General features: G+C 50.5%; 1 protein-coding gene and 1 non-coding gene across 2 annotated transcripts in view; one reads left to right on the forward strand and one right to left on the reverse strand.

Moving 5' to 3' along the window:
• Positions 1 to 21904, forward strand: part of LOC140396217 (rho GTPase-activating protein 8-like) — a 122043-nt gene extending 100139 nt beyond the window's left edge. The window contains exons 12-13 of the mRNA XM_072484533.1: positions 16460 to 16563; positions 20665 to 21904. Coding sequence (XP_072340634.1) covers positions 16460 to 16563; positions 20665 to 20862 — 302 coding nt within the window. The 3' untranslated portion in view covers positions 20863 to 21904. The remainder of the gene's footprint in view (positions 1 to 16459; positions 16564 to 20664) is intronic.
• Positions 19417 to 19504, reverse strand: trnay-gua (transfer RNA tyrosine (anticodon GUA)). Its single transcript is given in 2 exon segments — positions 19417 to 19452; positions 19468 to 19504. It is a non-coding gene; the product is annotated as a tRNA-Tyr (tRNA).
• Positions 21905 to 22515: the final 611 nt, after the last annotated feature.

Raw genomic sequence — 22515 nt, forward strand, 5'->3', positions numbered from 1 at the left:
TTGGCAGGCAGCTCTCTCAAGCAGAACGTCGTCCCAATATAGGGAGGAAGTGTCACCCGTAGCCAGTTAGCTCCGCACTCAGCATTAAATGGCTTCAGGGGCAGCCAGTATCACCGGAGATATCTTCTCTGTTGACTCTTGAGGTGGAAGGGTAAGAAACCCCATCATCCGCCCATGGATTTTAAAAATAAATTTAAAGTGCTCAATTTATTTTCCAATTAGGGGGCAATTTAGCGTGGCCAATCCACCTACCCTGCACATCTTTGGGTGTGTGGGGGAGAGACCCACGCAGACACGGGGCGAACGCGTAAACTCCACACGGACAGTGACCCGGGGCCGGGATCGAACCCGGGTCCTGACTGCTGTGCCACCCCTGCCCATGGTTTTTAGACTGTTCATCGACAGGACTTAACTACGTAACACGAACTGCAGCTAAGAATATTCACCATCACTAGACCTTGTTTCATTGTATTTTTTTTTGTCATTTATGTCTCTTTGATATAGATTCTGCTTCATGTCTTGTGTCAGCATTTTGCTTCGCAGGCAGCGACTTGCATGTTGAGTCAGTAGTTGTTGTCTCACCAGCAATGTCAGCAAGTGCCCTGGTACTGGCAAAACCAATTTCATTACTTTGTTTCTTATATCTGATACTTTGATGTGTTTTTCGTAACTCTAACCGTCTTTAGCCATCTGTTCATTTTTCACTGTTAAGCCCTGGCAGATATAGTGTACAACTGGGAAAAAAAAGCCCAACTTATTTCTGAGCTCAGTTAGGTTGGACAGTTGCTTGGCAACTCAAACCACGCTGTAGTGTACGGTGATTGGAGGGGAGAGCTATGTATGTCATCCTTTCTGTATTCTCATTGGTATATCGTGAAGTAAATTAACTACTTTATACAACAAATTCCGACAGAGTTTTAGAACCTTTTGTGTAGCCCATTATAAAAATACATGAAATAAATAATAAAATCCACGCAGAATTGCTTCCCCATAACCCTTCCTCGCCTGACTCCCACAGAGATGTGACAAAGAAGCACAGTTTGGGAATCCCTGATGTGAATCCAAAAACCACCCACCCATAACAGATCAATCGATGTGATAGCAACATCTTGCAACCGTTAATACCATTATTACATTTTTAAAAAATTATTTATGTAATTGTGTGGCAAACAGGCAAGTCCAACTTGGCCGTGTGCACTGGAGGCTCCATATCCTCGCAGATGGAGCAACATTCGGAATGCACATGTGTAATGAGCCTGTTGGGACTGTTAACTTTTACCAAAGAAATCCAAAACCATATCATTGAACCGACAGAATCACACCACAAGATTTCTGGGGCGTCATTCTCCGACCCCCCGCCGGGTCGGAGAATGGCCGTTGGCCGCCGTGAATCCCGCCCCCGCCCCCGCCGAAGTCTCCGAAGGGAGAAAAGTCGGCGGGGCGTTAATGGCGCCGCTGCCGCGGAGAATGTCACGGGTCTGCGCAAGGCAGCCGATTTTCGGCCTGCCGATATTCTCCCTTCCGGATGGGCCGAAGTCCCGTCGACGTGATGACCGTTCACGTCGACGTCAATCAAACCTCCTTTTCATCGGCGTGACCCGGTGCTCCAGGCTCACGCCGACCAGCGAGGAGGTGAGTGACGGCCTGGGGGGTTGGCTCTGGGCAGGAAATGGCGTGGCCGCAGACTGATTGCCTGAGGAGAGGTGTGTCTCGGCTTGTGTGTGTGTGCGGCGGGGGGGGGGGGGGGTGGTATTAGAGTAGGCTGGGCTCCGGGGGAGTGCTGGGAGGGGGTCCGTGCCGGGGTGGAGGTTGGGGGTTGTGGAGGGGGTCCGTGCCGGGGTGGAGGTTGGGGAGGGGGTCCGTGCCGGGGTGGAGGTTGGGGAGGGGGTCCGTGCCGGGGTGGAGGTTGGGGGGGGGGGGTCCGTGCTGGGGTGGAGGTTGGGGGTTGGGGAGGGGTTCCGTGCCGGGGTGGAGGTTGGGGGGGGGGTCCGTGCTGGGGTGGAGGTTGGGGAGGGGGTCCGTGCCGGGGTGGAGGTTGGGGGGGGGGGTCCGTGCCGGGGTGGAGGTTGGGGGTTGTGGAGGGGGTCCGTGCCGGGGTGGAGGTTGGGGAGGGGGTCCGTGCCGGGGTGGAGGTTGGGGAGGGGGTCCGTGCCGGGGTGGAGGTTGGGGGTTGTGGAGGGGGTCCGTGCCGGGGTGGAGGTTGGGGGGGGGTCCGTGCCGGGGTGAAGGTTGGGGGTTGTGGAGGGGGTCCGTGCCGGGGTGGAGGTTGGGGGGGGGGGGGTCCGTGCTGGGGTGGAGGTTGGGGGTTGGGGAGGGGGTCCGTGCCGGGGTGGAGGTTGGGGGGGGGGGGTCCGTGCTGGGGTGGAGGTTGGGGGTTGGGGAGGGGGTCCGTGCCGGGGTGGAGGTTGGGGGTTGTGGAGGGGGTCCGTGCCGGGGTGGAGGTTGGGGAGGGGGTCCGTGCCGGGGTGGAGGTTGGGGAGGGGGTCCGTGCCGGGGTGGAGGTTGGGGGTTGGGGAGGGGGTCCGTGCCGGGGTGGAGGTTGGGGGGGGGGGGTCCGTGCTGGGGTGGAGGTTGGGGGTTGGGGAGGGGGTCCGTGCCGGGGTGGAGGTTGGGGGGGGGGGGGGGTCCGTGCCGGGGTGGGTGATGGGAGGGCAAATGAGTTGGTCCACCTGGCCAGGTGCCAGCCTCCAACAGTTGGACCCATGCGGTCCATGCCACCTGGCTGGGGGGAGGAGGGGATATGGGCAATGATGACATGTCGTCGTTCCCCTCCCCCCCACCAGGTCGTCATGTTTTCAGATCATCCAGCGATGTTGGCCGCCGTGGTGGCAGCCGCTCATGTCTATGTTGCCCTGGATGAGGATGAGGAGGAGGAGGAGGAGGAGGAGGAGGAGGAGCGTGCCAGAGAGGCGGCGCAGGCTGCCGCAGAGGGGCAGGCGGCAGCCGCCCAGGCTGGAGGGACACCTGACCGACAGGACGAGGAGGGGGAGGAGGACGTCGCGGCCCCACGGCAACGGAGGCACCCGAGGGCGCCCCGTGTGTACCGGCCCCGGCAGTCATACCAGGACCTCACGGACCGGGAATGCAGGAGGGGACTCCGGATGAGCCGGGAAACCGTGGCACACATCTGCCACCTGCTGGCACACCTGTCACCGCGTGGCACTGGCGGGGGACACCCTCTCCCCGTGTCCGTCAAGGTTACGGTGGCCCTGAACTTTTATGCAACGGGGTCATTCCAGGCACCGAGTGGGGACCTGTCCGGCATATCGCAGACATCGGTGCATCGGTGCATCCGGGCAGTGACAGATGCCCTTTATGCCATGGCGCACCGCTACATCCGCTTCCCCGTGGACCGGGCCAGCCAAGATGCCCGGGCCGTGGGCTTCTCTGCCATTGCCGGGTTCCCCATGGTCCAGGGCGCGATCGATGGGATGCACGTCGCCGTGCGGCCACCTGCAGATAACAGGGCCGTGTTCACTAATAGGAAGGGGACCTATTCGATGAACGTACAGGTGGTCTGCGACCACCGCATGATGATCCTGCACGTCTGCGCCCGTTACCCAGGCAGTGTACACGACTCATTCGTGTTGTCGCGGTCATCCATCCCCAGCATGTACGAGGGACGCCATCCCCGGCTGAGGGGCTGGTTGCTGGGCGACAGGGGCTACCCATTGCGATCGTGGCTGATGACGCCTATACGGAGGCCACGCAATGAGGCGGAGAACCGCTACAATGATGCCCATGTAGCGACAAGGGGAGTGATCGAGAGGTGCTTTGGCGTGCTGAAGATGCGTTTCAGGTGCCTGGACCTCTCTGGGGGCGCCCTCCAGTATCGGTCAGATAGGGTCGGCCGCATCATTGTGGTGTGCTGCGTCCTGCACAACATAGCCCAGCAGAGGGGCGATGTGCCGCAGGCAGAGGAGGGCGGAGTGGAGGAGCAGCAGGAAGAGGCCCAGTCCTCCCCAGATGAGGGGGATGGGGGCAATGGTCAGGGCAGACGGGGTAGACACAGACGGGTGGCTGTCCACCGTTACCGGCTGGCCCAGCGGGCACGGGACAGACTGATAGACGCCCGCTTCACTGACTAGATGGGCGTGGGAATCGGGTAGTATGGCCACAGACCGCACACCATGACAACAGCCGACCACCCACACCCCCCACCCATCCACCCACCCAGCACCCTCACCCCCTCCCCAACCCCACACACCCCACCCGCATGCACACCACCCCCCCACTCCCAATTGCCGATCCATCGGCGGCACAACGGGCCGGGCTCACCCAGTTGCGGGTGGACGCGTGTCTATCGCAGGCCATGGAGAATGATGACAACCCGCCTCCGATGAGCTCCTGGCTCTACATCGTTGGACTATGTCTGACCCATGGCCACAGTACCACCATCCACCTGGACCATCCCTGCATGCGGCTGTGACACTGCAGCGCACGGTCCCGTCCTCTGCCCGGGGGATGTTGATGGCGGCCCAGGGGGAAGGGGGCAGACTCACCTGGGGCTGAGGTAAGACCACCCCTCACACACACACTTGCGCTCAACGTACATGACACCCCCGCACACTTTGGACAGAGCACAAAGGCAGCTTCGGTAGGTGTAACATTGACTTTAATAACCAAAGGAGTTCATGCACGTGCCCTAGCGCCTAAAACTCATCTGTGCCCTGCACCCGTGCCAACTTACTCAGTGTCTAATTGTTTGGCCTTACGGGCCCTTTGACTACGTCTACGTGGTTCCCCAGACGGTACAGCAGAACTGGAGGTGGACTCCTGTGATTCCTGCCCTCTGACACTGGATCCCTTTGGCGGCCGTTTCCTGGGGCGTCCTGGCCTAGATGGGCCAGGCTGCGGCCCGGGCGACTGGGATGGCGAGCTGCCAGCCTGTCCTGCCCGTTGCCCACCTGATGCCCCTGGGACGGAAGGGGGGGAGTCCGAGGTGTCGCGGTGTACCGGGACCTCCCCTACAGAGGGAGCCGGGACGGACCACACCACCTCCTCCTCCCTCGGGGTGCCCGATGGCCCCCAGGCCTCTACATGGGTGGGGGATGCGAACGGACTGGCCATCCGACGCGCCCCCGACATCTGGCGCTGCCAGTCCTGGAGGCCCGTGCTGGTATCGACAGGGGTCTGCAGGTTTGCAGCCATGGAGCCCAGGGGGTTGTCGAACCCTGTCTGCGACAGTGCGACGCCAGCTCGCACATGGCCACTGGCGCCGATGCCCTCAGCGATGGCCTGCTGAGACTGGGCCATGGCCTGCAGAGACTGGGCCATGGCCTGCAGAGACTGGGCCATGGCCTGCAGAGACTGGGCTATGGCCTGCTGAGACTGGGCCATGGCCTGCTGAGACTGGGCTATGGCGTTGAGCGCCTCTGCCATCTGGCGCTGGCACTGGCTCATGGCCTCCTGTGAGAGGGCAGCCATTTCCTGGGCCACAGACGCCGCCTGCACGGAAGGCCCCAGGCCTCGCAAACCGTTCCCCATGTCTGACACCGTCGCACCCATTGCCTCCACCGCGGACGCCACCCGTGCGGTGTCAGCCTGGGTGGCACGCATGACCGGGACCACTCCCAGCTCCTGGACGCGGGTGGACTCCTCCACCTGCGACCGCAGCCGCCGCAAGCCACCCGTCACCCTATTCGCTCGTCTCCGTGTCGGTGGTTGCATCGGATCTATGTGTGGGTGTGGTAACTGCAGGAACCCGGGATCCATCTGGGCGGCAGATGTTCGCTTGGCCTGGGCTGCCCTCCGACCGCCCGGTCCCTCTGCTGCTCCTACCTCCACCTGCTGTACCGGGACGGCTGTGTTGTGCGCACCAGTGAGTGTACCAGACGCCTCATCACTAAAGTGCCCAACCGTGGTGAGTGTTTCTGCGATGGTGGAGGGTGTTGGTGACAGCAGTGGCGTTGTGTCGTGCTCTTCGTCCCACTCTGAGTCCATGGCACTTTGGGGTGGGGGTTCGTCTCCACCCATCCACTCTGAGTCACTGTCCGGTATTTCGTCTTCCCGGGTAGTGCTGTCCCGGGTAGTGCTGTCCCGGGTAGTGCTGTCCCGGGTAGTGGTGTCCCGGGTAGGGGTGTCCCGGGTAGTGGTGTCCCGGGTAGGGGTGTCCTGGATAGTGGTGTCCTGGGTAGTGGTGTCCTGGCTCGGATGTGACGGGGGCCTGTGGCTGCCCCCCTCATCGCTGGGTGGTCGCTCCCGCACGTGACGGGGGTGTCGTCTCCCTGTTGCTCCAGGTCTCTCCGTCTCCCGTGGTCTCCGAGGGGCATCCTGCGGGCGTCGCATGCTGGAGGGTGCGGGTCTCTCCGTCTCCCGTGGTCTCCGAGGGGCATCCTGCGGGCGGTCTGCATCTGCGGGGATGGGTGCCTGGACGTTTGGTCCTGCGATACACAATGAAGCATGCATGGTTAGACATCAGGCAGTGATCAGGTGATACGGGAGAGGGGGATATAGGGGAGGGGGGATATGGGGACGGGCTGTTGGTGGCTCACTTGCTCGTGGGGCCCCGACCTCTGCATCAGCAACCTCCCGGTCCTCAGGTCCGCCAGCCAGTTCCAGGGCCCTTTCCTCGTGTACGGTCAGTGGCCTCTCATCAGCGGGCCCTCCTCCAGTCCTCACATGCTCCCTATTGTTGTGTGCGCGCTTCTCCTGGGGGGGGGGGGGGGGGTGGTGGCAGGGGTAAAAGGCAACAGTGTTAGGCAGGTATATGAATGCACGCCATCGGTTGCGCGTGTATTGCAGAGGTTAAGGTTAGGGCTGGATTCACTTGGGGATATGGGGAGGGGGGATATGGGGGAGGGGGGATATGGGGGAGGGGGGATATGGGGGATATGGGGGAGGGGGGAATATGGGGGAGGGGGGAATATGGGGGATATGGGGGAGGGGGGATATGGGGGAGGGGGGATATGGGGGATATGGGGGAGGGGGGGATATGGGAATATGGGGGAGGGGGGGATATGGGAATATGGGGGAGGGGGGGATATGGGAATATGGGGGAGGGGGGGATATGGGAATATGGGGGAGGGGGGAATATGGGGGAGGGGGGAATATGGGGGAGGGGGGAATATGGGGGAGGGGGGAATATGGGGGAGGGGGGAATATGGGGGATATGGGGAGGGGGGATATGGGGGATATGGGGGAGGGGGGATATGGGGGAGGGGGGGATATGGGGGAGGGGGGGATATGGGGGAGGGGGGGATATGGGGGAGGGGGGGATATGGGGGAGGGGGGAATATGGGGGAGGGGGGAATATGGGGGAGGGGGGAATATGGGGGATATGGGGGAGGGGGGAATATGGGGGAGGGGGGAATATGGGGGAGGGGGGAATATGGGGGATATGGGGGAGGGGGGGAATATGGGGGAGGGGGGGATATGGGGGAGGGGGGAATATGGGGGATATGGGGGAGGGGGATATGGGGAGGGGGGATATGGGGGAGGGGGGATATGGGGGAGGGGGGATATGGGGGAGGGGGGAATATGGGGGAATATGGGGGAGGGGGGAATATGGGGGAATATGGGGGAGGGGGGAATATGGGGGAATATGGGGGAGGGGGGAATATGGGGGAATATGGGGGAGGGGGGAATATGGGGGAATATGGGGGAGGGGGGAATATGGGGGAATATGGGGGAGGGGGGAATATGGGGGAGGGGGGGAATATGGGGGAGGGGGGGAATATGGGGGAGGGGGGGAATATGGGGGAGGGGGGGATATGGGGGAGGGGGGGATTTGGGGGAGGGGGGATATGGGGGACGCTCACCCTGCCTGCTCTGACGAGGTCGTTCACCTTCTTGTGGCACTGGGTGCCTGTCCGTGGTGTTAGGGCCACAGCGGTGACGGCCTCTGCCACCTCCCTCCACAGACGCCGGCTGTGGCGTGGGGCAACTCTGCGGCCGTGCCCGGGATACAGGGCGTCCCTCCTCTGCTCCACCGCATCCAGGAGCGCCTCCACATCGCGTGACTCAAACCTCGGGGCTGTGCGACGGCCAGCCATCAAGTCGGGTGTTGCGGTCGGCTGTTCCGGTCGGGTGGGGGGGAGCTGCGCGGCCTTATGAGCCGTCACGCCGTGCAGCGCGTATGACGCTGCACGGCGTGAACCACTGCGCAAGCGCGGATCCCGTTACGTCGCTGCTAGCCCATTTCGGGCCGCAGACTATCGGCCCATTTTTATGACGTGACGCAAGTGGGATTTGCGCCGTTTTTTGCGCCGATCGGCGGAGTTTCCGCCGATAACGGAGAATTTCGCCCCTGGTTTTTAACAAAAAAAGGACCAACTTGATAGTATGTATGAAGCAAAATTAGGCAAAGCAAGCACCATTAATTTAAAAGAATTACACCATAACTCTGTTCTCCTTTATACTTCTCCGTCCGAGTTCTGTTATCTCTCAAAATCTTGAAGGTCTATTCACTTGGTCAAATCCAAAGGTCTATTCACTTTTCTCGGACCATGTCGAAGCCCTTCAGAATTCACCTTAACTCTTGGTATTCCAGGTATTCCAGCCATTCCCTAAGGTACAAATTACATGGGGATCCTTTCATTAGCTTTTCGCTAAGCGATTCTCCAATTTTCTTTAAAGGTCTCATGACTGTGTGCCCTTCAGCTCCTTGCCCTGGCTTTGGGCATCAGCTTCCACAGCTTCTGTGCAGCTCTTTCCAAGCTATTCAAGCTGACTGCTTTCTGCCATATGGCACCATGAGGGCCACTGTAGATTTCAGCCACTAAGCTGCAAGCTAGAACCAATAGCCCCACTCCTTTTCCTCACGAAACCCAGACTGAGCTGTTTCTTCTGTCAGCAGCACCCCGATAAATAAAACAAAATAACCTCTAACCAGGACTCCCCCCTGAATCACTATCTCTATGGCAATGTGGCATGCTTTGGGAAGATTCAAACCAAAATGCAACGGAATTATTTTACTTTTAACACAACTCGTTGATTCTGTAACCCATATGAATAATTTATATTGCTAATGGAGTTCTACCATTCTTTCCCCAGATTCTTGGCTCAATTACAAGCTTAGAGATGGCTCATTCAGTGTTTGGGTTGCATTTACATCAGTAATTTTAGTTTGTCAACCAGATGTCTAATTTAATTCAAACTTTAATTCCTAAAACTACAAGTTATATTCCAAAACGTACAAATTATGAGCTAAATATTCAGAACATGTGCATGATATGGCATTCAGCATTTACAGACATAAAATACCATAATAAATAGGAGTAGGCCATGCGGCCCCTCGATCCTGCTCCAACATTCAATAGGATCATGGCTGATCCGATATTTCTCACATCCCTTTTCCTCTGATCAAGAAACTATCTAAACCATTTGGATTTGGAGAGGGGTTCATCAGATGGGTTCAGCTCCTGTACGGGGCCCCGGTGGCAAGCGTGGTTACAAACAGGCAACGATCCGACTATTTCCGATTACATAGGGGCACAAGACAGGGGTGTCCCTTGTCCCTGTTACTGTTCGCGTTGGCAATCGAGCCATTGGCCATAGCGCTGAGGGGCTCTAGGAAGTGGAGAGGAGTGCTTCGAGGAGGAGAGGAACATCGGGTGTCATTATATGCAGATGATCTGCTGCTATATGTGGCGGACCCAGTGGAGGGGATGCCAGAGATAATGCAGACACTCAGGGAGTTTGGAGAGTTCTCGGGATACAAATTGAACATGGGAAAGAGTGAACTATTTGTGATGCACCCCGGGGAACAGGGCAGGGGAATAGACGATCTGCCGCTGAGGAGACTAGCAAGGGACTTTCGATATCTAGGGATCCAAGTGGCTAGGAACTGGGGAACCTTGCATAAACTTAACTTGACACGACAGGTAGAGCAGATGGAGGAGGACTTTAAAAGGTGGGACATGGTGCCCCTGTCATTGGCGGGTAGGGTACAGGCGGTCAAAATGGTGGTCCTCCCGAGGTTTCTTTTCGTGTTTCAGTGCCTCCCCATACTGATTACAAAGGCCTTCTTCAAGAAAGTGGATAGGAGTATTATGAGCTTTGTGTGGGCTGGAAAGACCCCAAGGGTAAAGAGGGGGTTCCTGCAGCGTAGGAGGGACAGAGGGGGACTGGCACTGCCGAGCCTGAGTGATTACTATTGGGCCTCCAACGTGTCTATGATATGTAAGTGGATGAAGGAAGAAGAAGGAGCGGCGTGGAAAAAGCTGGAGATGGCGTCCTGTAGGGGAACAAGTTTAAAAGCACTGGCGACGGCGCCGTTACCGTTTGCCCCTAAAAAATACACCACAAACCCAGTGGTGGTGGCGACTTTGAAGATTTGGGGGCAGTGGAGACGACATAGGGGGGTGACGGGTGCCTCGGTGTGGTCCCCGATAAGGAACAACCACAGGTTCGTCCCGGGAAGGATAGATGGGAGATTCCAATCTTGGCACGAGCAGGAATTGTGAAATTGAAGGACTTGTTCTTCGACCGGACGTTCGCGAGTCTGGGAGCACTGGTAGAAAAATACGAGTTGCCACCTGGGAATGCCTTTCGATATATGCAAGTGAGGGCATTTGCAAGGCAACAGGTGAGGACAGAGTGATCTCGGGGGCATGGGTCGGTGATGGTAAAGTGTCCAATATATATATAGGGAAATGAGAGACGAGGGGGAGACGATGGTAGAGGAGCTAAAGGGTAAATGGGAGGAGGAGCTGGGGGAAGAGATTGAGGAGGGGCTGTGGGCAGATGCCCTAAGTAGGGTAAATTCCTCGTCCTTGTGTGCCAGGCTCAGCCTGATCCAATTCAAGGTTCTACACGGGGCGCATATGACGGGAGCAAGGCTGAGTAGATTTTTTGGAGTGGAGGATGGGTGCGGGAGGTGCGCGGGAAGCCCGGCGAACCACACCCACATGTTTTGGTCATGTCCGGTATTGCATGGGTTCTGGGTGGGTGTGGCAAGAGTGATCTCAAAGGTGGTGGGGGTCCGGGTCGAACCAAGCTGGGGGTTGGCTATATTTGGGGTTGCAGAAGAGCCGGGAGTGCAGGAGGCGAGAGAGGCCGATGTTTGGCCTTTGTGCCCCTAGTAGCCAGGCGAAGGATTCTACTAATGTGGAAAGAAGCTAAACCCCCGGGCGTGGAGGCCTGGATAAACGACATGGCAGTGTTTATAAAATTGGAGCGAATAAAGTACGCACTAAGAGGTTAGGCTCAGGGGTTCACCAGGCGGTGGCAACCGTTCCTTGACTATCTCGCAGAGCGATAAGGGAAAACAGGAAAGACAGCAGCAGCAACCCGGGGGGGAGGGGGGGTACATGTGGGTCCTTGGTTTTTTTTTGTTCTTTTCCATGTTAGTTGTTTATAATTATATTTATTTTTTCAATGTTACTATTTCTTTTTCTGTACTTGTTGTTAGTTAATATATTGTTTAAATAACGGTCAATGTACATTTTGTTACAAAGTTGTAAAAATGGAAAATTCTTTTTGATCGAAAAACTTCAATAAAATATATTTTTTTAAAAAGAAACTATCTAAACCTTAAATATGCACAAGAACTTTGCCCCCACAGCTCTCTGCGGCAAGGAGTTCCGAAGATTCTCAACCCTCTTGAGAGAGGAAATTCCCCCTCATCTCAACCTTAAATTGCCAGCCCTTTATTATGAGACTATGCCCTCTGATGCTAGATTCCCTCAGCATTTACCCTGCCAGGCCCCTTAAGATTCCTCTATGTTTCAATGAGATCACCTCATTCTTCTAGATTCCAATGAGTAGACCCCAACCTGTTTAACCTTTCCTCATAAGACAATCCCCCCATACCGGGATCATCCTAGTGAACCTTCTCTGAACCGCCTCCAATGAAATAATATATTTCCTTAAGTTAGGGGGCCAAAACAGCTCACAGTACTCCAGGTGTGGTCTGACCAGTATCTTATACAGTAGCAGCAAGACCTCCCACTCTTAGACTCCAACACCCCCTTGAAATAAGGGCCAACTTTCCATTAGCCTTCCTGATTACCTGCTGCACCTGTGTGCTAGCTTTCTGTGTTTCGTGCACCAGTCCCCCAAAGTCTCTTTCTTTTCGTTGCAGCAATTTGCAATTTTTCTCCATGTTATTAAAACTGTTTTCTTTTGTCTTTCCTTCCAAAATGAGCAACTTCATATTTTTCCGCATCATACTCCATTTGCCAATGTTTTGCCCACTTATTTCATCTATTAATATTTCTTTGCAAACTGTTTTTATCCCTCCTGCAACTTGCCTTCCACCTGCACTGATACTGGAGTTTAGAACTGGTCTAATCAGCTGAGATGTATCAATAGTGTTGCCTTAAAGTCAAGACTCAAGCCTAATAATGCTTACATTTCTGGTACAAGTTTTGCTGTTACCATTTACCTCAAAAAAAACTAATGGTTTCCCTAGTAACCTACAAGGTTACAGCAGTGAGGAGTGAAGCCATAGTCACCGGGTGTACACTCTGAATTGTGCACTGGATCTGCTTTTGCTTCCTAGATTCAGACATAAAGATATTTGAATGAGGTACAGCAGGTTGGCTGGCTTCTGTGCAAGGAATAAGGGGAATCTTGACATTTTGTGGGTTTCACTATTACAGTCCCTGTACTTTCGAGACACCACCAATTACACTGAGAGCTAAGCTCCAAGACTATGATGCCAGTTGCAGCAGTGTTACCTCGGCTGAGATCAGTAACTTGGCATAAACCAGAAATCAAAGCTGTTTGTGTTATAATAGCTCAGTATTTTGTACCACACCCAATAAACTGAAGCTTTGGCAACAATGTGTCTGGCTGCAAGTAGATTTTTTGGAATGTTCCTTAACATTTTATGATGGGTATGAAAAGGCTAGATATGTAAGCAATGAGAACTGAGAGAAAGATTTGCGTGTATATTCTTTAACCTCAAAATTAATTAATTTTGAAGGTTTGATGAATGCTGGCACATAGGTTTTTTTTAACCACTATTGGTTTCACATATTTACTACATTTCAATAATTTCAAATGTCTTCTGATGGCTTGTGTTTTTACACTCCCTACGGTGGGTGCATAAATCAGAAATTGACATAACTTCAATTCCGGCCCTGTACTGTATTTTCCCTTAGCAGTCTGCACAGTCAAGGACACCACAGTGGGTTAAAGAGTAGGCATTGGCTGGGATTCTTACTTCCGTTTCCTATCTAGTGACTACTTTTGAGAAATGGATGTTTAATGTGTGTGTCATGTCAGTTGGGCCCAGCCTGAACTAATGTACTCACCATCGCACAACATACCAATACACAGGCGACACGGTGATGCAATGGTTAGCACTGCTGCCTCATTGGGCTGTGGACCCCAGGTTCGATCCGGGCCCCAGGTCACTGTCCGTGTGGAGTTTGCACATTCTCCCTGTGTCTGCTTGGGTCTCACACCCACAACCCAAAGATGTTTAGTGTAGGTGGTGGCCACACTAAATTGCCCCTTTAATTGGGGGAAAAATGGAATTGGGTACTTTAAAAATGTTTTTAAATGCCAGTTGACATTTTTGTATGTAGACCATACATGAAAGTGTTTACTTGGAGTACTGAAATTCTCTGAGTATTGAAGGCCTGTTTGTGAGGAACTAGCCCCCTGTCCCCATTGTGTGAGGCGGTTAGTTAAGAAGAGTGCTGATATGTTAATGGTGCCTCTGGACTTGTATCCCAGTGTGAGGCTCTTCCTTCAGGAGAGGTAGAGAATAAAATGGGGTGGCAATTAAAAGTTACGGTAAATATTTTCATGGGGCTTTCGTCTGCTGTATACAGAATCTCTGCCATTGCCATTTACCATTCCACTGAGAAATCCTCGAGGTCATTTTCCTTGATGAAAGTGATAAATTTGATTTTACTTCAAAGTGGAGCACGGTGGGCTTACTCATCTAATGCAATCCAAAAAGCCTTTCTAAATTCAAATGTTTCTGGATTCTTCCTGGCATTCCTGTTCTGGAATGGTCCTCCAGTCTCCAGTAACATATGAAGGGCAGCACGGTAGCATAGTGGTTAGCACAATTGCTTCACAGCTCCAGGGTCCCAGGTTCGATTCCCGGCTTAGGTCGCTGTCTGTGCGGAGTCTGCACCTTCTCCCCGTGTATGCATGGGTTTCCTCCGAGTGCTCCGGTGTCCTCCCACAGTCCAAAGATGTGCAGGTTAGGTGGATTGGCCATGCTAAATTGCCCTTAGTGTCCAAAATTGCCCTTCGTGTTGGGTGGAGGTGCTCTTTCCGGGGGCCGGTGCAGACTCGATGGGCTGAATGGCCTCCTTCTGCACTGTAAATTCTATGAAATGAAGGCTCAGAAGATGCTAAGCTGAATTCTGGCCACATGTTTTAAAAACACCATTTAACCCGTAGCTCTTTTTTTTTCCTCTGCCTGGTATATAATTAAACATCTCCCCAGCCCTGGATGTAGCTGCTGAGTTGAGCTAATAAAACATTTACATTTTGCTTGCAGCATGTTGCATTTAATTATTTGCAGTCGTTTAAACATTAGCACTCGGTAGAATCATAGGAAGAAAACAGTGCAAAATATATTTGGATAACATTAGTACAGAACACATCATGCTGACTGATTGTACATAAATTGTTATAAATTACTTTTCCTCAGGAAATGTGGTTTATTTTTTGTTTGACATAGCCATGGTACTTCCTGCCAACAAATTCTCTCGTGTTAGCCAAGTGCCTGCATTTAATCTGGGCAGTTTGCGATTTTCTAATCTAGACCGAATTGGATTGCAGATCTAGGTGTTTTGCTAATAGCAGGAGGGTTTGAGGCGTTCAGCGAGAATGGCTATAAAAAGATTTGAACTCCGTGCCAGAAGGGGAAAAATAACTTCTCTTGGCCACAAGAGGTTCACCAGCACATCGGTAATCACGGTCTGAGCTCTCTCGGTGAGATATCAGAAAAGCATCCTGGTGCTGAGGAAGAGAGGGGGGAAAGGAGCAAATGAGAAAAAAATTGCGCAGGATAATAAAGCGACAATGCACCTTTTTATATTTTTGACTGAAAGTCGAAAAGTTATGGGGATAGGCGGTGTAGTCTGAAGTAGGTATTGAAGAGAATGCTCCCTTTTAATAAAATGCAAAACCTGCTGGTTTAATTCAAGGATCCAATTTCTGTGCTCCCTCCCCCATCCAGATTTTCTGAAACAAATGTCAGCAAGATGCCTCCTCAAAAATTGCTCTACAGTGAAATTGATGGCTCCAGGGTTGAGAGTCTGTGGTGCTGGTTGTGGCAGTCCCTTTTAATTTAAACATTTAGTGCCACAGGCATTTGCCAGATAGTTTTCATTTGTTTTTAAACTGTAAAATAACTTAATGCTGAATGAATTAAAATAAGATTTGTTACTGCCGATCAGTAACTAGGAAACCTGTCTTATTAAAGTGATGAAACTCCTTTTTAAAATAAGCATTGCCGAAGTTGCTTTGCTTCATTGCTCTATACTCACAGAATTATGTAATCACATAGTGAACGCAGCGATGTGCCTGTGTGTTGGGGAGAATGTAGTGATGTTACATTTGCATAACAATTGAATATGTTAAAAGCACATTTAAGGAGACTGTCTGGGGATGAAGTAGAAGAGCTTTACTGTGCACACAGCGTTACAAAATCAGAGATGGTTGAAAGACAATGGGAGGCAATTTTCCCAACCACGGGAAATATGTGCGGTGAGAGAAATCCCCTGAAATTGATGTCATTGGATCAGGATCATCTCATCCTCCCAGGTTTCTGCAAGGTGGGATGGAGGGCAAGCGGGGAGCTTCCTTGGGTCCATAGGTTAGTTATTAAGGTAATTTTAAAATATCAATTAAGAACAGCTTTGATCCTCATGTCTGAATTTCCCAGCCGGCGACCTCTTTCCCAACAAGTTAGCAACTCGCCAATATCACAGAGGTGACCGCACATTAAGAGAGCTTCTTCAGTGAAACTGACAAGCTGGGAAGGCTTTGATTAGTTACATTGATGAGCTGAAAGCCTTAATTGGTCACATTACTGAACTCCAGTCCTGGCCTTGGCACACTGCTGTTCAAAGCACTTCTTCGATGAGAGCACTGTCACTGCTTGATAGATGATTACCAATTTGTTGGAAGGTGCTTTTCTCTGCTTTGAGCCTTCACCATGCTAAGGGAGCTGCTAGCTTATGGCAGCCCCACATTGCAACTCTGATGAGAGACAAAAACAAAACCCACACCGTCACCAGCAGGACCAACACCAGCTCCTTTCTCCTCAGCGACATGCTCCTGCACATGAGATCCAGTTGGAATGAGGTGACACAGGGTCTTACAAGCAAAGAATCCGATTTTGCGATATGTCTGAGCACCGTGCATCAGGAGGAGGTTGATCATCATGGCCGGTCACTGCTGAGCATCTGTAGCATCCTGGAACTGAACCTCTTTCTCAGTAGAGCAAGTTGGCACATATTGCTAGCAGCTGACAATGTGCCTGTCACTACTGTGTTTTATGCAGTTAAGTTCTAACTGATGCATATGCTTCTACTTCTAGCTGTTGAAAGCAGCCTCCGAGTAACTCGATGCAAGCAAATAATACAGAGCCTTCCAGAACACAACTATATCATTGTAAAGTACCTGATATGCTTCCTCCACATGGTGAGTAGTCTTGTAATGCTCTGTATGTCATTTACAAAGATCAACATTTTGTCAATCAGGATGTATGTGCATGTGATTTTGTGATTTACAATGGTATCCCTTGGGAGGGATTGTTTTTTAAAGATTGCAGAAAGTTGATGAGCTAATGAGCAATGGTCTAAATTGGAATAAAAAACGTACCACTGGATTTTCCATCTGGCACCACTGGACATCACGTTCAAATGAATATGATAGTGTCTCATGTTAACCGGGTGAACTGCAGCAGGAGGAGCATGGCAGAGTTATGCATTGGCTAGGGGTCTCTAATTCGGAAGCAATACAAGGGTGCATTGTATAGGCAGTGGTTGATGAGACTGTTCAACTATATCAATGGTGTTCCACCACAGCTTCGGGAAACTGGCCAGTTTTAACTGCCCCCTAATTTCCACCCTCTCATTTTCTCCTCTCCTGTCATGAAGTGCTTTCTTTCATTTGATGATAGTTTCTCTGAAATTGGTGACACTCTCTCTATGTGCCGTGCTCAAGGTGCTAGGTTTGGATGGTTGAATGTCAGTGGCCCATTCAAACATGGACAGAATCACAGCCAATCTGATTTGTTCCCACTGAGGGCCACGCGCACTATTTCCAGCCGTGGTCGCTAGATGACAATTGGGAGTGGGCGCCCTGACTAATTCCTTCCTTCCCTCGCACACCAATGTGATACCTATTGTAATGTTCAAACAGATGTCCTGTTAGTATGAGTGAACTCGGCGAAACTCGGGATTAAAGCTGGGACCTTCAGTGCCATTGTATATTAGGCCATTGGTGGATGCATTACTCTTGCACACCTCTGTAGCGTGAATGTGCTCTTCAAGGAATTGGTGATACTCGTGGATGAAAGAGCTAGCTTTGTTTTACAAATTTATGTGTAGGTTAGGTTACAGGGTTGCTGGGATGGGACAGGGCAGTGGGCCTGGGTAGAGTACTCTTTCGATGGGCCAAATGGCCTCCATCTGCACTGTAGGGATTCTGATTCTAATGCCATCATTGAAATGTGCAAACTTAATGTTGTCATCAAACCAGCTCCTAAGCATAATACTAATTCTTTGGACTGTTGACTTTTAGTACTGACCCTGATTATGGAACTGAAGCTATTAACTGGGAAAGTAGTTGAGATCATTTCGAAGCACTGAATGTAGTACTGATCTGAATTAATAGGCTGAAGCACCTCGGCTGAATCTGCTAGCCATCCTAATGGTTCAAATGTCTGGCTGCCTGAGGCACATGTGTTCCTACTCCAGTCCATTCATAACAGTTACACCTTCAATAAACTAACTCTGATGTCAAAATAAATGGAGACAAGTTGCGACTGTATGAAAACTCAAGTGATGCATTTTAGATGGTTGGAGAGTATGTGATGGCACGCTGTACAGGACAATCTTTCCAAATGTGTCTGGTGAATTATTGTTTGTTACTATTCGTTAGCATAAAAACCTTGTGATGTAATTAATTCTTGCTGGGCTGAAAAACACTCCATGCAGCATTGGCCTGTAATATTCTATTTTTTTGTTGTTAAAGAAGTGGCAGGTCCCATCACTTCATTCATGTAATATTTTACTTTTGGATTTCAAAAATTTTGCCAACATAGTTCCATGCTGGATGATGAAGTCAGGGTGATACATATGGTACATAGTGAATCCTGTGGCCTAGAAATATCCAGTGTTTTCATCACTGTACCATCCTGCTTGAAACATAATTATTCAACATTTCACTCGTTTTTCACCTGGTGAGGACGGCACAGTGGTTAGCACTGCTGCCTCACAGCATCAGGGACCCGAGTTCAATTTCAGCCTCAGGTGACTGTGTGGAGTTTGCACATTCTCGCCGTGTCTGCGCAGGTTTCCTTTGGGTGCTCCAGTTTCCTCCCACGGTCCAAAGATATGCAGGTTAGGTGGGATTGATCATTCTATATTGCTACCTTAGTGTCCAAAACGTTAGGTGGGGTTACTTGGGTTGATGGGATGGGAGCATGGGCCTAGGTAGGGTGCTCTTTCAGAGGATGGGTATAGACCCAATGGGCCGAATGGTCTCCTGTATTGTAGAGATTCTATGATTCTATTAACTAGTTGACATTGGAAAATTATGTTAATTTATTGTGACCATTCAATGAAGTGCCAGGATGATTTGCACACGCTCTATTTGTCCTAGGCTTATTTTTATATGTTTGTGGGATGTGAGCAGCAATGACGAGGCCAGCATTTGTACCCTACCCTTTAATCTGGGTGTCAGCTGCCGTCTGAACTGCTGCAGTCTGTGGTGTGGGTAGACCCACCGTGCTCTTAGGATAGGAGTTCCAGGTTTGTAACCCAACGCCAGTGAAGGAATGGTGAAATGGTTCCAAGTCAGTATGGTGTGGCTTAAGAGGTGAACTTTCAAGTAGTAATGTTTCCATGCATCTGCTGTCAGTATCCTTCTAGTTAGTAGAGGCTACACGTTTGGGCGGTGCAGTTCATAGAATTTGCAGTGCAGAAGGAGGCCATTCGGCCCATCAAGTCTGCGCCGGCTCTTTTGAAAGAGCACCCTACCCAAGCCCACACCTCCACCCTATCCCCATAATCCAGTAACCCCACCCAACACTAAGGGCAATTTTAGACACTAAGGGCAATTTAGCATGGCCAATCCACCTAACCTGCACATCTTTGGACTGTGGGAGGAAACCGGAGCACCCGGAGGAAACCCACACAGACACGGGGAGAACGTGCAGACTCCGCACAGACAGTGACCCAAGCCGGGAATCGAACCTGGGACCCTGGAGCTGTGAAGCAATTGTGCAAACCACAATGCTACCGTGCTGCCCCAAAGGGAAGGGCGGCTTCCTTCGAGCCGGAATTGAACCGGCGACCTAAGGATGTCAGTTTCAATGATCTACAGTCCTCCACTCTACCAGCTGAGCTATCGAAGGAGAGGCCAGACTGCTGCCACTGTGCATCGGTAGTGGAGGGACTGACTGTTGAAGGCGGTGGATAGGGTACCAGTCAAGCGGGCTGCTTGATCCTGGATGGTGTTGAGCTTCTTGAGTATTATTGGAGTTGCACTCATCCATGCAAGTGGAGAGTATTTCATCACATCCTGACTTGTACCCTGTCAGTGGTGAAAAGACTTTGGGGAGTCAGGAGGTGAGTTTCCCGCTGCAGAATCCCCAGCCTCTGACCTGCTGTTGTTGCCACATATTTATGTGTCTGGTCCAGTTTAGTTTCTGGTCAATAGTAACCCCTGGGATGTTGATAATGGAGGATTCAGTGATGGTAATGCCATTTAATATCCAGGAGAGAATATAGATTCTCTCTTGTTGGAGGCATTCATGCCTGGGTTACATGAATGTTACTTGTTACTGATCAAACCTGAATGTTGTCAGGTCTTGCTGCATATGGGTACAGACTATTTCAGTATATGAGGAGTTGTGAATGGTACTGAACACTGTACAATCATCAGTGAACATCCCTATTTCTGATCTTATGACGTAAGGGGGGCCATTTGATAGAATAATGGTTGAGCCTCCGACATGATACTGATGAACTCCTGCAAGGGTGTCCTAGGGCTGAGATTAACCTCTGTCAACATCAGCCATCTTCTTTGTACTGGGTGTGACTCCAACCAGTTCTCAGATTTTCCTGATTCCCAATGAAAATTGTCATTTTAGTTATTGGTTATCAGGTGACTGTATGATATGGATTCTGAGCATTGTTAGAGACAAAGCCTTAATAGTGTAAGTAATAGGAATAAATATCTGGAATATTCAGATATCAAAAAGAAAAAAATAAACCCATTCCTTGCTTTTAAAAAAGATGCTGAATTTAGCACCCAGCTAAGTAGTGTCTTTTCACAAGGGTCAATAGTTCCAGATTGCCCCCAAACTGGATAGAAGCTACAGCCAAGGTTACAATGAATCATACTGCCCCATGAGCACAATCTTTGCCCCATAACCCATGTCAGTCCGATAATCAGACCAGCTTAAAACAATGGAGGCACTTAACCTGGCAGGTTGGTACATCTTTGTGTTGCAATGATAATCCAGCATGCTTTGCATATTGTTGAAATCTAATTAAGTCTGTTCTGTCTTAGGTGTCCCAGGAGAGTATTTTTAATAAAATGAACCCATCAAACCTGGCCTGTGTCTTTGGAGTGAACCTTATCTGGCCCTGCAAAGGACCTGCAACATTGCACGCCCTCCCACCGATCAACATGTTTACTGAGCTATTGATTGAGTACTACAGCCAAGTCTTCAGTGCCAGGATTCTGCCCAATGAGGTGCTGCCATGAACACTGTCTCAAACACTGCAGCTAACCTCAGTACGTCAATGAACAGAATGGGTACAGATATTACTGATGGAAACGCCAAATGCTGTAGTTGGTTCTGTATTAAATCATATTGGCCACAGACCTTGAGCAAGTGGATATCAGTTTGTGATACTTGAACTCAGTTTGTGACTTGCTGACACAAAGATGGTAAAGTAGAAGCAGCAAGTGATTTCAAAATGATCAAATGTTTTCTGACTGGATAGATGTAGAACAGGAAAATTTGATGTGAAAACACAAAGTTTGCTTTCATAGTGCCAGTGGCATTGTTCATAAGCATTGTAGACTTTTGACATTCATGCTACTTTTCTCCTTATTTATCAGGTTCTAGTTTTGACTGTGTAGTAGGGAAGGTGCAAGTTGGGCCTTGAGCCTGTTTTCCTGCTGCGCCATTGGTATGTGTAGTACAGAGATTAAAACGAGAAAATAAAATTACTTAAAAATTTTGTGAAAAATCTTCACGGCCAATTTATTTTCTCTGTGGTGTGGATAGAATCTTGTTATGAATCGTTCACTTGTGCTTTAAAACAGTATTAACCTTTTCTTGTGCATTGTTGCTAAAGGAGCGTGAGAACTACCCGAGTCAAATGTTTGCCTATCCTACTTCATTAAATGTGAGGGGAAACTAACTAACAAGAATTAATAAGCCCAAATGTAATTAGCATCACTTATTATTGAAGGCAATGCATGGGAAAACGTTGTGTTTCTGAGGCAAGAGGGTGGTAATATTTTCAATTTGGTGTCTGCAGCAAGATCCTGGAATGTTAGCAGCTGGGTTGAGAGGACCATGGCTTTTTTCCACATTGGACTATTGCATGTGTCAGAGGAAAGAGCTTCCACTCCTTGCACTGGGTTGCTTCAGTTCCAGCTGTTAGGGGCGAAAGGGGACCAACAAACCTGTACCACAGAGTTACAATTTATGCTTTAACTGTGAAAGTTTTTTTTTTTTCCCATCCACCCACTGTATTTGTAATTTTGTTGAATTAATAAAATATGGCATAGACAACTCTGCCTGGCTTTGTTAACATGCGACATGCAATGACTTGAAGAATCTTTCTCTTCTAATGGCTCTTCTGCTGAGGGCTTGCTGTGTTTATTGCTGCTGTGGTGATCATTGCTGCTGGTGTAAACAGTAGTAGTAAAATATTTTATAATAATGTTATTTGCTTTTTATTTGTTCGGGGATGTGGGTGTCGCTTGTTGTAAAACATGGCTGTCACCAATCCATGTAAAAATTGATTTGGTAACTAAGACATGAAAGATGAGAGCCTTCACCTATAGGAGAACACTGATAAATCAAACTTTACAGCCCAGTGACAATGGTGCACATAAACCTGTGGCTCATCCAATCTATCACATATCCTGAAATTCTGATGAAAATACTTCACTGCCTATGTGCTGAATGTTAACCTGGTGAGTGAGTGACTCACCTGAGTGTTTGGAAAGAGTTTATTGCTTTATAGCAGCACAGCAAAAGAGTCACCAGGCCCCTGTGCTTTTTGGCCACAGTTGGAAAAAAATACTAGACTTTCAGACCTAAAGTAAACAATAAAAGGTTATCGATCTGCCTTTTTTCCATAATTCATGTTTTGTGTTTGTGGGAAGGAAGATAGCATA

This window comes from Scyliorhinus torazame, chromosome 19, assembly GCF_047496885.1.
Source record: "Scyliorhinus torazame isolate Kashiwa2021f chromosome 19, sScyTor2.1, whole genome shotgun sequence".
Lineage (NCBI taxonomy): Eukaryota > Metazoa > Chordata > Chondrichthyes > Carcharhiniformes > Scyliorhinidae > Scyliorhinus > Scyliorhinus torazame.